At 39.2% G+C, this 17,907-nt stretch overlaps 1 protein-coding gene across 4 annotated transcripts in view; it reads right to left on the bottom strand.

The window, feature by feature from the left end:
• Positions 1-17,907, bottom strand: part of LRRC7 (leucine rich repeat containing 7) — a 285,490-nt gene that overhangs the window by 241,627 nt on the left and 25,956 nt on the right. Inside the window, exon 1 of one of the 4 annotated variants that reach the window (XM_078392974.1) lies at positions 4,978-6,108. The exons of the other annotated variants lie outside the window; for them this stretch is intronic. Within the exon in view, the coding sequence (XP_078249100.1) occupies positions 4,978-5,092 (115 nt within the window). The 5' untranslated portion in view covers positions 5,093-6,108. Of the gene's footprint in view, positions 1-4,977; positions 6,109-17,907 lie in introns of those variants that run through there. 4 annotated transcript variants of the gene reach the window in all.

Raw genomic sequence — 17,907 nt, 5'->3', positions numbered from 1 at the left:
TATCCAGGACCTGATCCTGGGCAAAGCAGCAGGTTTAGCATGTATTACCAAGACCTGGGTGGCTGCTGAGGGCGGTATAGCCCTATCACTAATATGCCCACCTGGATAGTCCATCTACTATCAAGGTAGACTGGAGGGTCAGAGAGGGGGAATCACCATTATTTATAAAAACACCTTAGAGGTTCTCAGGCTCTCTGCCTTGACAATCCCAGGCCTGGAGGCCCTCCATGTGTCGGTGGGAGGCAGGGACAGATTTGGGATGGTGCTGGCTTACCGTGCTCCCTGCGACAGCACTTTCTTTTCCAGAGCTGACAGGCTTCATCTTGGTGATGGTGTTGAGATCCCCTATGCTTCTTGTCTTGGGAGACTGTCTAGTTTTGTATTGTTTGTCTTTATATTTGTTTTATGGTATTATGTAAACCACCCAGAGAGAGAGAGAGAGAGAGAGAGAGAGAGAGAGAGAGTAGCTCATAAAGCAATTCCTTACTATCTGAAGACTTGAGTGAGCTGATAAGAAAATGTTTATGGTAAAAAGAAAAGAAAACAATTGGGAAAGGGTATAAAAACAGTTGAGAGCATATAGACCGATAGCCTTTCAAGAAGGATCAAAATTATGCCAGACGAGCATTGCTGGAGGTGAGGAAAAGATAATGAAGTAGCATGGAGAAAATACACAGAAGATATGGATTTTCCTCCATAGATTTTAACTGGCAAGGCTGGCTGAGCAATGAAAAGTTGCAGGTGTTAAACTTAAATTATAGATAGTTCTGTCTATAATTTAACACCTGCAACTTTTTATAAGTTGCCAGGATGTATTTTTAAGTATATGTGCCTTATGTTTTCTTCATAGCTGTAAGACCTTTTAATTTTATAACAACTCCGAAGCAATTTTGGACAAATGGAACATAAAAACAATGTAGATATATAAAGTTTGTAGAAATAGACAAGCTAAAGTCTGAAAATATTGCAACACTGAAAACACATATATTTTGATACTCATAAATATTAATATGATTGGCTGTAATTGTTTGCTTTCATTCTGGAATTAACTCTTTATTGGGATAAATGTTAGCTGTGATGAACACAGACAGCCCTGTGATCTCCCCCCCCCCCCCGAAGGTCTATGGAACTTCTGTAGGACTCCTAGGGAGAGTGAAGCACCTAATTTCTGGGGCTGACACAATTTCTGTCTCAAAGTTTTGGGGCTTCCCAGTGGTGAAGAGTGTTACACAGGTGTAGAGATGGGGGTATTCATATACGGATATCGCCCCACAGATGGAAATAACAAGGGTCTGGCCCCATGCGGCTGGACTGTCCCACTCACCATGCCGCTGCTGACATGAGCCCAATGGAGTCTTCCTATTGCTCTATTGTCCACAATAGATTAGCCACTCTTGGCAGGAGGCAGGATGATAAGCCTCTCTGCCAGGTCACAGGGTGGCTAATCCATTGCAGACAACGGTGTGACAGGAAGGATCCATTGAGCTTGAGTCAGTGGCAGAATGGTGAGTGGACAGTCCGGGCCCATGAGGCCGGACCCTTGTCATTTCCACCTGTGGGGGGATATTCGTATTTATATACAAATATGAAAAACCCCATCTGTACTCCTATGTAACACTCTTCACCAGTGGGAAGCCATGAGAATCATGGGACAGGAAAGAAAGGTCTTTAATTACCAAAAATTGCTGCAACTAATAAAGAGACTATGGTGGAAGCAATTTTTGTAATTAAGGACTTTCCCTCCCCTCCTGTGGCCCCATGGTTTCCCAGTGATAAAATAAATTCCTGGTGAGGAAAGGAACACAGTTGACTGTGTTCAGGACAGCACTCAAATGTTTAATTGTGAAAAATCACTGTTGCTGATAATGAAAGCAGCCTCACACAATATAAGTTATGCCGATAGGATTTCCAATTGTTACTTCCATGCTTTAAATCAAATGCATGGATGCCTTTTAACCATGGTGCTCAGCAGGCATTAGAACACTAGGGTGCAATGAAGATTCAATATAAGTATTAAAACCAGTCTCCTTAAAATAACGTATGCATTATTTTCATAATGGATAAGTCAACAATCCCCAGGAGACAGAATTGTGCTGCACTTGCAGGTAAGATGTTTACCTTCAGAAATGAATTGAGAGGGGAGCCAGAAGTGTTGTCTTATCAGAGCAACAGGCTCCAAGTAAGCATATTCTTTCTTGGTGCGCCAGGCCCATGGCCTCCTGATGGTAGGTGAGGCCGCGGCATTTGCACTTGACTGTAGCAGATTGGAGGGATGGGAAGGCCTTGTTCCACAAATAGTGGTGGTAGGCTCCCATAGCTGCAGTGTAATTGGCAGTACAAAGGATGAATGATGCAAGGGAGTAGATCCTGTGTCCTACAATATCAAGTTTTTTGCCTTCCTTGTTATTAGGTGTTGTGCTAGAGCAGTTACGTGCCCTGTTTTGAGTAGCATCAACAATGAGTAAATTGGGAGGTGGATTCTTAAACAAGAAGGCAGTATTGTCTCCATGTGTTTTGTAAAGGTTTTCAACCTTACAAGATATCTGTGGTACAGAAGAAGGTTTTACCCAGGTTTGTTTAGTGAGTTCAAGCAAGGAAGGAATGAAACTCATGCTTAGAGGCAGAGTTTGCTGGTCATTAATGTGTTCAAAGACTTTATCTGATTGAACTTGGGAAGGCTGTTGCACATCCAGTTCCATGGCTTTGGCTATACGTAAAACTCAATTGTGAATATGAGGAAAAATCATCAGATGTAAATGGTGGATTATTGGGACTACAGTGCGGTGAAGTTGGAATAATGGTGACGTCTGCAGTATCAACTGGAAAGAGCGGAAACTGAGCCAGAATGGGAGACTCAGGTTGGCCGGATGGAGGCAACAAGGCTTCATCTGGAGAATCTATTGTTACAGTGGGTTGATCCTGAAGTGGAGGTTGTTGTGATACTGGTCTACGTGGATGGACATCAGAAGATTTCTTGTGCTTTTTAGACTTAGATTGATCCAATATCAAGGGAGACTTTGGTACTAGAGTCGACTTGGTTGAACTTGGTGGTTTCGATTTTGATTTCTGAGATATTTTAGAACTTGATCTTGCAGATGGAGAAACAGTAGATGGGACCAGAGATTGTCTGGGAGGTTGCGATTTGTGAGGTGACTCCATGGTTTGGGTGGGTTGAAGTGATTTTTCCTAGAGAAAAGACCTGAGTTGTTGTTGTCGCAATTTACCGTAAGTTCTTGCTTTGTAACATTTTTAAAAAACTTTCAAGATCAGGTTTGGTGGGATTCTCCCAAAAAGAAGAGGCAGACGTTATGGCCGTTTGTGAGGGGAATTTTATTTGAGCACAACATGCACTTTTTGAAGGGGGGGAAGGAGTGCCATAAATGGTGAGGAAAGGGAAGGGGGGTGACCGTCCAAATAATCAAGAGTCTCTCACGATTTCCTGAGTAAGAGGTCAATTTTAAGATATTTAGGAGACTGAAACAATTTCTTTATTCCTTTCAGAAGCAGAAACGGATGGACGCAGCAGCTTGACAGAGGAGAGACCTTAGTGGCAGCAAAAAGGAATTGAGGTGATTGCGAGGGCGGGCGGACCTCATGGGCTAGGGGAGCGGTCCTTGACTAACGTAGCATAAAGCTCTAGAATATTCCAGAGACCTCTGTGCAGATGCAGATTAAACCCATTAGTGTGCATTCAGAGGGACCACGAAGAAGAACATAACGGTTCTAAAGCATTTAGATAGTCTGAAATTTTTTTTAAAAAGGATGCCTACGAATATAGATTTTTGCCAAAATAAAGTGAAATGGGTAAAAAGAATTGAGTTTCTGGATTTTTCTAAAAAGGAAATGAGTGAGGTTTTTATGCTAAGAATAACAATTTAGACTCTTGGCCTCTTAGCAAACACTGACCTTAAAACAGGCAGTTCTACCCCCTGGCAACAAAAACTTATACATATGACAAGTTCAGAACATTTTATGTAAAGGCAGAGATATAAAAAATGCAAAGACCACTTCCCTTTTATATCTCTGTATACCCCTACAGGCTTGGTAAGAGGCATGGACATGTAAACAGCCCTGTGGAATGAACAACAATTATTTTCCTCTTTCTATACATGCATTAGTAGTTTTTTTTTTTTAATGGCTGCATCTTTAGAAAAGACAAACTGGAAAAACCCTGCCAGTGAACCCAGGACAGGCTGGTATGTGGATATAGTGCAGGTCCCCCGGTAGGAAAAGGAGAAGCAGCAGCAGGTGTAACATGTTGGGCCAGGGAAATGTTTAACAGGCCCATTCCACATGACTCTGCCAAACTGTGGTCGCTTTTCAAGGAACTTAGATGACCAATATTTTCTTCATGAAGCATAAATGGACAAGTCAATTTACAAAATACTTGTATTGTATAGCATATTATTCTGGAGTTTTCGATTTGGAATTGTGTTTATATTTCCACTGAAGTACATGGGAAAACTGATATTAAGCATATTAGCTGAGTATTGGTAAGAAGAAATAAAAACAAGACCATGCAATCACAGGACACTTTTAAATGCTGTAGTTCAGCCTATAACAGTCGCAACTGTGTCCCAATATCAAGTAGATATTTGCTGTCAAGGAGTATCTCTGAGAAAGAACTGTGTTCAAAATCTGCTGGACTTTTCTTTTGGATCTGGATACATATTGTAACCTCCCTTCCTACTTTCACTTTTTGACAAAGACAGCCCCACCAATAGGCAGAGGATGAAGTGGGCTGTTCTTCATGAGGTCCATCTCCATTTTTCTCAAGCCCCTTGACTATTCTCATCTCATCCACCATTGCCTACATCTCAGTGGCAGTAATGATTGCTCCTTGATGGCTTTGGCTAGGTGGCTGCCCAGCTTCACAGATGGCCATCTGTAAGAATTCTAAAAAAGGAGTGTCCACCAGCTTTCAAAGTAATTTATTCCATTGTCAGATAGCTATTGCCAAAAGGAAGTTTTTCCTACTGTTTAGTCTGAGCCTTCTTCTTCTTCTTCTTCTTCTTCTTCTTCTTTTGCAATTCAAAGCCATAGATTTGAGACTTGCCCTCTGGAATAATAGGACAAATGCCCGCTTCATCATCCAAGAAACAGTCCTTCAAGTATCTGAAGATGATGATCACCTCACACCACGTCTCATGTTCATTTTTATTCTCCAGGCTAAAATATGCAAGTTCCTCATTCATTGTCACAGGGCTTGGTTTCTAGGTCCTGTACTATCTTGGGGTCACTTCCTGTGGACACACTGCAACTCCCTGTTACCCTTTTTAAACTGTGGTGCGTGGAACTGGACATAGAGAAATCATAATGATACTGATTCATCTACAAGTTCTTGCATTTAATCATATTTGTCAGTTTATCAGCTCACCTGGAAACATGTGCTGGCTTCATATTTATTTGGGCTCTATTCTAAATTAATTTGGAATAGAAATTAGAGCAATACAACTCACACTCACTGTTTGATGTACTGAACAGGCTGGAAATGAAGAACACAAATAATATTTCTTATATAGAAGAAGAATTAAGCTTCTAAATTGATTTATATTTTGTTATAATGTATACAGATTTTATTGTGCTTTACATCATTTGGTGAGATGTTAATTATAGGACAATGAATAAAAATCATAATAGAGCAAAGTCATCAAATTACCCAGGATGAAACCCATGGAATTCAACAGAAATTTATTCTGAGTAGCTCTTTATATGGCTGATGAGACTCCAACTGAGAAAAGGATGATACAACACTATTGACATAAATTTCATTTAGGAATTGCCACAAGTTAACAAGTCAGCAAAAGTATGGTTTGTAACAGGAAATGCCTATTCTGTCTTCTTAAACTGTGACAATTCACATCTGTTATCCTTATGTTTTTATGCTGCAGGTTTAACTAATAGGATTCTGGCCACTATTATTATAAATATATGTTCATTATGAAAGTGTGTCTCTATGGATTGTATTGCAGATGTACAACACTGTCACTAAGTATCCACTTGATCTGGTCATTTTATCAGATTACATGAGAAACATCTAATGGGCTATGAGTTTAGTGTGCCATACTTCTGGAGTAACTACTGTAGAATAGCCTGATTGCTCACAGAATAGTGCAAAATAGACTGGCATATTAGCATTCGAACATGATATGCACCTACGTATCTGAAACGAAGCCCTACTAAACTATAGAATTTATTTACAAATGATGATATATAGGAATGAGATTCTATCAAGGTTTAAACCTAGAGGAAATATGAAAACAAGCCTTTCATATTTTACCTTCACAGAAGACTTTGAATTCACTGGCTGTTTTAGAATATATCCCTAACATCATTAAAATATAACTTAAGCCATACATATTGGCTTTACTGATGCTTGAAATTCTACCATTCAAGTTTTACAAGTCTTGAGGATACCTATGCTGTCTGTTCAGTTCTTACAAGTGATACAGTTAAGATTTCTGTCATACAGATGATTCTGAGAATAAAAGCTGTTTTACTTGCTTCAAAATCGAATTATCCATTCAGTCATATCTGACCCTTGGCGATTTCATAAGCCAGCTCCCTCCATGATTTCCAATATTGTATAGCTTCTTTCAAACTCTTTCAGTTGTATAGCTTCTTTCAGCTTCTTTCAATTGGCTTTGATTACATCCAGCCGACAGATTCTTTGGTGTCCTTCTTGTCTTTTATCACTGACCATTCTGAGCATAATGTCTTTCTCCAATGATGTTGATTGCATGACATGGCTGAAATAACTGTCTAAGTTTTGTTTTTTTCCTTTCCAGTGACACGTCTGGTTTTTTGTGCTTCAGCACTTCTTTATTCGTTATCTTTGCAGTCCATGGAATGCGCAAGAGCTTCCTTCAACTCCATAGCTCAATAAACAATTTTCCTTCTGTCCATCTTCTTCATTGTCCAACTTTCACAACCATATATAGCTATGTGGAACACGATGGTGCAAGCTAATCTGCACTTGGTCGTCAAGCTCTTTGACAAGAGGCCAAATTTCTCACTTTCTTCTTTGAGTTTCATGATCAGGTACTTTAGCGGATATGGGCTGATGGAGTGAGCCAAACCTGAGAAGGCAGCTGCAGCCATGGTGCTGGCAGTGGATCCAGCAGCCGGATCTAGAGCAGCTGGTGCTGGCAGTGGATCCAGTGCTGCCGCTGCCACCGCACAACTGCCGTGCCACTGCCGTGCCGCAGCTGCCATGGGGAGGGGGGCGATGATAACTTCCTCAATGACTGAAGGGGGTGTTTCTTTCAAAAAGGTTAAGAACCACTGCTTTAGACTTTCTTGGATTTCTGAGAGGAGGGTTGTATCATCTACATATCGAAGGTTATTGATGTTTCTTCCACCAAAGCTAGAAGAATCAAAAACTCTTCCCCAGATTTAATTGTTCTAGCTCAAGCTTTCTGTTTATCACTATAATCACTTATTTATCCTCTGTCTAACGTAGAAATCTGCTCTCTATTGAACTAGCTTTGGAATGTATGCCTGAAAAGTTCATATTTGCTAGGTATACTGTACCTTTGCTTTTTCAAAATGGGTAAAAAAAAAAAGCCATAGTGAGGGGTATGAATGACAAAAAGGTATAATCAGATGATTCAGCTGAAAGGGCCCCAGAAGACCATTAAAAAAACTTGCCCTTCAGAAAAGGCAGACAGAAAAGCAATTTGGTGTTCTAAAAGTATTTTTCCAGTGACAGGTTGTCTTTTACTATTCTGTTATATAAAATTATTATTGATATTTATTTGCTCTTATAGAAATTCATATTTACTAGGTATACCTTTACTCTTTATAGAGTATATAAATTTGTCATAGATTTCCCTAAAAAGGTTCCCCTTGACATTTAGACCAGTTGTGTCCAACTCTAGTGCGTGGTGCTCATTCCCATTTCCAAGCCATAGAGCCAGTGTTTGTCCGAAGACAGTTTCCATGGTCACGCAGCCAGCGTGACTAGACACAGAACGCCATTACCTTTCCACCGAGGTGGTACCTATTTATCTACTGACATTTTTACATGCTTTTGAACTGCTAGGTTGGCAGGAGCTGGGACAAGCGATGGGAGCTTATTCTGTTGCGTGGATTCAATCTTACGACTGCTGGTCTTCTGACCTTGCAGCACAGAGGCTTCTGTAGTTTAACCTGCAGTGCCACCACGTCCCTTAGATTTCCCTAACACTGTCCAAAATCCTATATTTGTACCATCATAAACCTGATCCAGGCACCAGAATCATTGATCTAAATCAGGTTTTTAAAACTCAATTTACCTGGGGGCCGCTGCAGGCAGAGTCTGGGTGAGGCTGAGCCGCATCAGATTTTCCGCCAAGCGAAGCAAGAGCCCAAGGAAGCCCCCCAGGAATTTCCTTAGCCGACAGACAGGTGGGCTGGCTGGCAGGCTGCAGTTCTGGATGAAGGATGCAAGAGGTGCTATCTTGGGAGAGAGCCGGCGAGCGAGGCAAGGCTTTTTTTTTTACTCTTGACAGCAGAGGATGTGTGGGCGCTTTGGGGGGCAGGCAAGGCAAGGGCCACAAACTATCATCTGGGGGGGGCCAATTGGCTCCTGGGCCGCATGTTTGAGACTCCTGATCTAAATTGAAAGCTTCCTACACCCCCGCTCAGGTCCTACTTTTAAAGGCTCCCCCCCCTCCACTGGTCTCTGGGAAGCCTTGGAACCTGAAAAAGGGATATAGGAAGGTTTCAGTTAAATTAAATTAATGATTTCCAGAGCCTGGATCCAGTTTACAATGGATACAATAGGTATGTCAGCAGGATTTTGCCCCGCAGCCAGCTGAGGAAGTCTAACTGGGTCTTTTGAAAGAGATCTGGAAAACAAAATTTATTTATTTGTTTGTTTGTTTGTTTGTTTGTTTATTTATTTATTTATTTATTTATTTATTTATTTATTTATTTATTTATTTACATTCCTTCTTTCAATAAAATTTCTACAGTAGCTTACAAACAGACTATTTAAAAGGTAAATACATTCCCTATCCATTGATTCTCTGCAGGTAATATTAGCATCGCTATATAGCTTCCTGATGCAATTAAAGAATTTAATTCCAAATATCTAGCCACCTAATGTTAAATGGAATGCATAGTAAATATTAATGCACTGGTGATAATACATGAAACAGAGTTGTCCAGATGGTGAACAGACACCATCTCTTATTTGCATTTAAACAAGTCAGAGAATCCAGTAGCATATTTATTATCATTCAGTGACTATCTATGCACATTTGATACACAATTGCTGAATACAGTACCTAAATTTAGATTCTGAGCTACTTTAGATTGATAGAAACTTTTATTCCCTACATGGTATATTCAGCTGTTATTGCATTTAAGCAGTAGAAAAAAGGTAACAGACACAAATGTTTGTTTTACCATCATTTCATTTTATGAAGCAAAACGTCAAAAATTGTGCTTTACCCATTGCTTGGGAAAGCTACTTTTTGGACTACAGCTCACAAAAATCTGGCAAGCAGTATGGTGGAATGATCATGATATTTATATATCAGATCTGCCACAATAAAAGTATAGTGGAAAAAATTTCCACACTTAGAGAATATTATATTATAAAACAGCAGAAAACCCTTCTGCTGCCCTTTAGTTATGCTCATCCCCAAGGGCCATCTTTATTCTGCTCTCCTTTAAGATGCACAATGGACTACCAAAATGTGGCGCACTCTATGCAGATCACACAGTCCTCCACTTCTGTGTATGAGCTAGGGTATAAGAGTATTTGCTCTCATTTTCCTTGTGATCTGGCAGAATCCAGACAAGAATGTTGAAAATGAGGAGGAAGTACAGTAAGTCCATTCTCTCACTAGCAAGTAAGCAGCCCAGCTCCATTTTATGAATACTACGCAATCCAAGATAACTATGCCATACATGCTGCTTCACCTCCATGTGAGCACAGAAGGATATCTTAGAATAAGGAAAGGCAACAACACTGTTGTTCTTCTTCTTCAGGTAATAGCATCGGATCTCACCTAGATTTCAGAAGTACTGTATTATGATTCCCAAATGTTACAGGACCTGATTGGAACTCTGAATGGAATCACAATGGGAATGGCTCATATTTCTTTTACTGAGGCCAAATGGGTTTAGGTGGAGTGTGCATGCAAAGATAACTACATGGTAAATTTATTGCTATACATATAAAAATCTCTTCCCCAAAAAAGTAAAAAGTTTTCATTTAAAGCAAAGGATTGCGGTTGAAGCTGTACAGCAACAAGTAAGGAAATTCAGAACACAGATCAACCCCAACCACCTCAAAACATGGATATATTGGTGCACCCTCCTTTACTTTCTATACTGTGGTTATATTTTTAGTTTAGCATGACCTATGGTATACAGGTTCAACCATAATTTCTAGCTTGTAGGAAAAAAAATTTCTCCCTTTTGAGAATTTCCTTGCCTCATGAAACAGTGGCCAAAATTCTCTTGCATAACTTCTTTGAAATGGCTGTATACACTCAGTGACCCAGGGAAGGAGTTAATATTAAAGCTTCTATCTTAAAGAGATAAATCCTACATATTAAAAAGTGTCACTCACAAATCTGAATAGGTAGCATGCTGTTCAAAGTCACCCCCTTCTGGAAACATATTCCAGGTTTAGATCTGTTCCATCACAAGCTACTGTACTCCTATCAAAGCTGAGGGAGGAGAGTAAAAACCATAACTCTCACCTCATAATTAACATTCTGAATTGTCCATTCGGATAAAAGGCACAAGTATACATTTCAGGCTTTCAGAGGACAGTGGGACTGAGAGAGAGAACTGTAGCATCATTGAATAATGGGCATAATAAAAATGTTGGAAGCAAGCAAGCAAGAAAGAAAGAAAGAAAGCAAGAAACAAAGAAAGAAAAAGAGAAAAGAGAAAAACACCCACAATTTCCACCATTAGTTTAAATAAGGGAGATAACATGGGAACCTTCTACCAACCATAATAGTTTAGTGGCTAGAGCCTCCATATAAGATATTTTGTACCCCGGCACTGTATGTGTAAAAAGAGAAAAAGCTTTCTGTGTGGAATTACCATATTTTTCGCTCCAGAAGACGCACCTGATTAGAGTATAAGAGGGTAAAAAAAGACTGGTGGGGGGGGAGGAGGAGGCTGGGGAAAGAAGATGCTGCTCTTCGTGGAGGTGAGTGGGGGTTGCGCCAAGTGACTCTCTCAGGTAGTGTGTGCCTGGCAGCCCTCCCGCCAGGTGGGGGGGAGGGAGGATAGGATTGACACAGCAAATATCTGTATCATCGCCTGCGTGAAAAGGAAGCTTGCATTCGAGGTGCCATCGGGGTGAAGGAGTGTGCGTGTGGAGGGGCGGGGGGAATTCAGGCAGTAGCGGCCCAGCAATCATAATGGGAAGAGAAGATGGCCAGCTAGCCGGCTGACTCGTGCATGCATGGACACACGCTCCCTGATGCTCCATAAGGGCGAGGAAGATCATGCAGCCACCGGGCGGGTAAAGTGGTGGAGGGGATTTTCTACATTGGCTTAACGAGGGTGACTTGGGAGAGAGGTGTTGGAAGGATGGGGGGGTGGAAGAGGGTGGAAGGATGAGTCGGGGGTCACTCCATGGCGGTGGAGAGGTGTGCCTGCCTTGCTGGCCTCTTGCTCTTTCCCTCCAAAGACACGTGCCTCAAGCGGCTTGGGTTGGGAGGATAAAAAAAGACTGGTGGGGGGGGGAGGAGTACAGAAATCAGCTGTGTATGGCAGTGGCATAGGCTCTGGGGGGAGTCTGTTAATGTCCACAAATTGCACCATTTTTACAGTATTCGCTCCATAAGACGCACACTTTTTTTGGGAGGGGGAGAAGTGCGTCTTATGAAGCGAAAAATACGGTATAACAGCCAAGCACTCTGTAAAGAAACGGCTATGTTAACCTCTTTCAGCATGTTGGCAAAAGTAAAGGGAAAAAAAAGAAAAATAGAGAGACAAAATATGATAGCACTTTTGAAGATTAATAGATTTATTTTACTGTGAGATGTTGTGAATTAAAATCCACTTTTCAGACACAAGGAGTGGAAATATATGTCATCTACCTTTATATATATACTGCTATAACCAGGTAAAGATACAGATAATAGACAAAGTGGCAATGGTTCATTAACAGAGATTGGCATGAACCAAACTATGAACCAAAAAATCCCCACAAACCGAGCTTCGTTTGTGCATTCTGTTTTGACAAAATGAAATGTCAAATATTTTTCCATCTGGTGCTTTGTTTTGCTTTGGCAAAATAGATGGTCCAGCCCCTTTTCCAGTGACCCCATCACCCCCCTACATCGTCCTGCCACCTCTTTCTCTTTTTTCTCTGCTGCCACCAACGTCAAAGACACGGGCCCAGCTTCCTTTCTGGGAGCCCAGCCTGCTGTCTCCATGCATGCACCAGCCTATTAACTGAGAATAGGTATCCGCATATGCAGAAAGAGCAGGCCTGGTTCCCAGGAGGGAAGTCAAGCCACTGTCTGTGAAGACAGCAGCGACAAAGAAGGAAGAGAAGGAGGCAACAGGACCAGGTAGGGAGGTGACAGGGCAGCAGGAAGGGGGTGGGGCATTAGATCCCCCTCTCCTCAGGCACAAACTGAAAAAACAAATGATGAATATCTGGAAGTTGAGTCATGGAAACTGGACTTCTTTCCTATTAGGTTGAAATGAGTAGCTTCTTCAGTCTGATGAAGAGTTGGTAGGAGACTCCTGAAACTACCTGGACGAGTAACGAAACATTTCAGTCTAATAAGAAAGAAGTCCAGTTACCATGACTTAACTTCCAGATAACCTCACCTGGATGACAGATAAACCATGAATAGGTTCATTTTCTGTGGTTCATTGGTGATTTATGGGTAGCCACAGATCACCCTGATTCAGCATGTTTCTACTTCAAGCCCATCTCTATTCATTAATACATGAATTAAACTTTCAAGGATTTAATTACCTGAATTAATAGGCCCCAGCTAGGTCAGAGGAATGCAAAGATTGTTTCTAGGATAGAGGTCAGATTCTGTCAAGGGGTACCATTTTTAGGGGATTATTTTTGCTCTTTCCAGGCATCTTGTCTGTGCCAGTGTGCCTCTTTGGGATTATTATTATTTATTTCTCCCTCAATTCTTTGGGTATTTTGTTCTTCCTTAGCTGTTAATTGTTGTTGTTGTTTGTCCATAACTTTCTTGGATTATATTTACTGCAGTGTAACCTGCAGTAAATATAATCCAAGAAAGTTATGGACAACCTCACCAGGCCAGGGGAGTTGATTTTGTGCCTGTGTCTGTGTGCAACTGGGCTGTGAATGTACTAATGTAAACCATTGCCTGTATAGGTCAGATTATCCCCCCCCCCTCTTTTCCATGTACTTTTGCCTGATTTTGGAGTAGATTGATTTCCTGTTGCCTTGCCTCTGCTTTTTTGCAGTAGTAGTTTTTAAGGGTTCTTTAGAGCTTTTCAAGTGCCAGAAACCATGAATGGGACACCCCAAAAGGTTGGGAGAGCTATAGTGGTTTATAGGAACATAGATACAGTATTAGAAAAAACTTTTGCTATCACCAAATAAATGCAAGTATATACAATTTAAGCTTTGTTTGTTTGTTTGTTTGTTTGTTTATATGCAACCTTTCTCCTAACGGGTCCAAGTCAGCTCACAGTATTGAAAGAAGCAAAGTTAAAAGCTAAATAATAAATTATTATAATATTTTAAAAACAATAAACAGATATCACATTAGAAACTCATGTAAGGGCAATATTAAAAGCTCATGTAAAGCAACAGAATGAAACAATCCCTTTAAAAAGTCCCTTTGGGGAAGCAGTCATTTAAAGAAAAGCCTGCCTGAACAGAAAGGTTTTTATCTGCTTGTGGAAGGGCAGTAAAGATGGGGCCAGTCTGGCTTCACATGGAAGGGGGTTCCAAAGCCAGGGAGCAGTGATAGAGATGGACCTCTCCCATGTCCCCACCAAATGCGCCTGTGAGGGTTGTGGGAATGAGAGAAAGGCCTTTCCTGATTATCTTAATACCCTTTCATTTTTCTTTCTGTCCTCTTTCTTCTGTTATCAAAATGGCTCATAATTAAAGCAAATTATCATTAAAGAAATCCAAGAGACTGTACTGAATTCACATGATAGATGTGATAGATCTGGTACTAAGGCACTCTGTAAGATCTGAGCTTTAAGCTTCAGTCTGTCACTGAATTCAACCACTTAAGTGCTTGACTACAGTTGGGCTGTACTCAGCGTTGGTGAGTAGCTATGTATTTATACACACAAAGAGAATAAAGCACTAAAATAGAAAGAAAAATACTTCAAACAGCACACGATTCTGGGCATCTGGGTTTTCAGTATACCTGTTATTGTATTGATCTGATTTAAAAGAGCATTTATGGAAGACCACTTCAAGCCAGGATTTCTGAGTAGGATATATAGGCTTTCCTGAGAAGACAACAAGAGTATTATTGCGCCCATTTATTCCACTTGAAATGATACATAGTTTTGATGTCTGATCAGATTTACTCAGACCTGTAGGCTTGAAACTTATATGCAACAGATGTCCAAATTGCAACCCTTTAACAAACATACGGTGTAATATATGTGTTGATCTTTAAGATGGCACAGGGCCTTCTGTTTTGATAGGGCTACGTGTGTGTGACTAGTCAAGGTACCAGAATGCTATAATCAATATACCCTCAAATGTGATTCCATATACTGTGGAATAACTTGTGCAAGGTGTTCCTCCTCTGTGCAATTTCTAGTTTTACTCTTGCCTCTTTAAGTCTATAATGGCAGCCTCAATGCAATACATTGTATTCGAACTGCACACATCTTACTTATGCCCCACAACCTGTGTCTTTTAATCAAAAACATTTGAAACTAAAAAAATTTCCTAACATACAAGTTTTGTAGATGTATAGAACTCAAGATATGGTGTGTACCAATTCTGTAAATGATGCAAGTAAAATTCAGCTTACCATTGACCCCAAAACAAAAATACTGTACATTCAGGTCATGCTGCAACAACAGATGCTTTTAAACTAACCTTATTTGCTATTCAGTGATCCCTAAGTGGTGTTGATGCAAAATATTTAAATTGGTAAACATCTGGCATAATTGTACAGCACACAACACCTCAGGGATGTGGCACGAGCTGATTTTGATTATAGTAATTAATAATTATTATAATAAAATTAGTTAAGAGTAACTGTCTCTTATTTGCGGCAGATATGACCAGTCTTGATAGCAGCAGAGGGACTTTGAAAAATTGTTACATGAAGTGGATAAAAAAAACCAGACAATCAAATCACGAACACCAAAATACAGTACAGTGAGAGTGTCGTGCATGACAAACAGTTCTAATATACTTATAAGTCTCATTCAATTTTAACCCTTATATACCAGGACAGATGGAACATATGAGTCCCCTGGAGTTATGTTTTGTCATAGAATTCACATGGAACTAGACTTACAAGGTAAGCAATTTTGCAGCACTGTCACCTGAACAGTTGTAAACAATCCTACGAGCTTCAGCCAGCTGTCATTCATATTTCTCTTTGTCAAAACACCGAAATTTTCATTTGGATGAGGCACTATCGCACAATTCACGAAGTGCAATGTGAGTGCGTGTGTTTAAATCCTACCACAAAAGAGTTAAGCAGTTTAAGGTTATTTCAATTTTCAGTGACAAAGAACTAGAACATACTGGAAATTAGAAATGAGTTCAATGATTTTAGGAAGACTAGACTTTCTTAATTTGGCAGAATAGCAACATGTAAAATGAATATTTTACCTAAAATTCATTTTTTATTTATGATGCTACCAATAACAGCTGAAAGACTGGCAAAATGAGATTAGTAAATGTAATGGTGATATGAAAATAACGATTAATAAGAATATATGGTACAGATGTCAAAAAGAAGGAGGTTTAAGTCTAATTAATTATATTATATAGCTAATCAATTGAGACATGCCTGAAATTATATCTCAGGTTAATAATTTAATATGGTTAAGCTTTGAAATCATAAGAAACTGGTGAGAATATTTTTAAAATATAAATAGTAAGATCACTGTTTAAAAAATTGAAATCCTTTTTTTAAAAAATGTTACTAATTTGGAACAAGTAAGGAAAAACATTTATTCCATTAAATTCTCCATTATATCCAGTTGGAGAGATTTCCAGGAAATCTGAAATGGAATTTGGAGAATTTATTAAGGAAGAAACAAGATATTAAGTTTAAAGATTGGATGGAAAAGATGGGTAAATAAAGAGCAAATGATAGCAGTATTAGAGTTGGAAACAATAGTTTGTTTTAATATTATTCAATCAGAACAGACTAAAGAATTAATACAAAAGATAAATGTAAGCATCTCAATGTAAGAATACAAGAACTGGTAGTAAAGAAGGAGAAGGAAAAATTAAAATAACAAAAGGAATAATAAGAAAAACATGTAAGATGTTAAGAGACACAAAGGCCCACAAAGCAATATGGAAATATGATTTGGGAGAAGAAATAAGTACTGAGGTATAGAAGAATATATGGGGAAAAGAAAATTACAGTGTATGTACATAACGATAAATGATTTTTTAATAAATTAATCTGGAGATGGTGTTTCATTCCAGTGAAATTAAATCATATAGATACTAAGTATTCTAATTTATGTTGGACAGAATAAGTAGGTACTTATTTCCAGATGTGGTGAGAATGTAGGTATATATTGAAATTTATTTACAGTATTTTTTTATTTTATTTAATTTATATGCCACCCACACTACCCAAAGGTCTCTGGGCGGCTTACAACAAATAATATACAATAAAAAGATAAGACAATTAAAATACAATTAAAATTCTGGAAGTTGGTCTTTAAGGAAATAAATGAAATAATTAAGTTAAATATAGAGATTACCCTAAAATAGCTCTTATCAGTATTTGATGAAGATCAATGGAGTTGGGCAGTGGAAGAGTTTATTTCAGATGTATTAACAGCATCAAGATTAATGATAGCAAGGAACTGGAAAATTTAGTATGATTTTCAATTAGATGAATAGTATAAAGAAGCCTGGAATATAGCAAGGTTCTTTCTAAAGTGCGCACCTATGCATGACTCTGCCCCCCTCTGCACAGCCTTCCTCCTCCTTCTCCAAGCACCAACACTGATTGCTTTCAGCCTCTTTGGTTCTAGTCATGATGGAACCCCTTGCAAGATGGGCGAAGCTGCACACACAAGGGGCAGAACCCTACCCAATGGGGCTGAAAATTAGAGGGAATGTTGGAATATAGCTATTAATAAGTTAACATGGGATATTAAATTAAAGAAGAGATAAATAAATAATCTTTTTATTGATATTTGGGGAGATTTTATTGACTTTGTGTTAATAAAGGATTGTGCACTTTCACAAGAATCAGTGCAGTTTTGGAAGGTGTATGGGGCTCCATAAATGGAAGAAAAATGGCTTATATCTCCAGATGGTTCCAGTGGAGGGGAGCATATTACGGTATGTATTATTGTATAGTTTATGGGGTTTTGTGTTTCTAAGTTTTTTTTGTAGTTATGTGTTGCTTTTCTTCATTTTTCCTTCAGTATCTTTTTTAGCTTTCAAAAAAATGAATTGAGTGAGTTTTAAATTGCAATTGCTCATGTTTTGATTTTAGAAGTATACAAATACAGTACGTAGCTCAATTTAGTATGAATGACACCATATTTGATGTGGAGTTGGAAGGAACTCCAAGAATCCTATAATCTAGTCTATCAATAGAGGAAATCTAGATACATCATATCCAGAAAAAAAGCAACACTGATAATAATACAGGGGGAAATGGTATAACTTGGGAGTATATGACATACAGTCATATACATATGACTCGTACATATATGGTCATATATGACATACAGTCTCAATTCTAAGTATCAGTA

Source organism: Pogona vitticeps, chromosome 4, assembly GCF_051106095.1.
Source record: "Pogona vitticeps strain Pit_001003342236 chromosome 4, PviZW2.1, whole genome shotgun sequence".
Taxonomy (NCBI): Eukaryota; Metazoa; Chordata; class Lepidosauria; order Squamata; family Agamidae; genus Pogona; species Pogona vitticeps.
The sequence above is the reverse complement of the archived record's forward strand: the minus strand, read 5'-3'. Positions and strand labels throughout refer to the sequence as shown.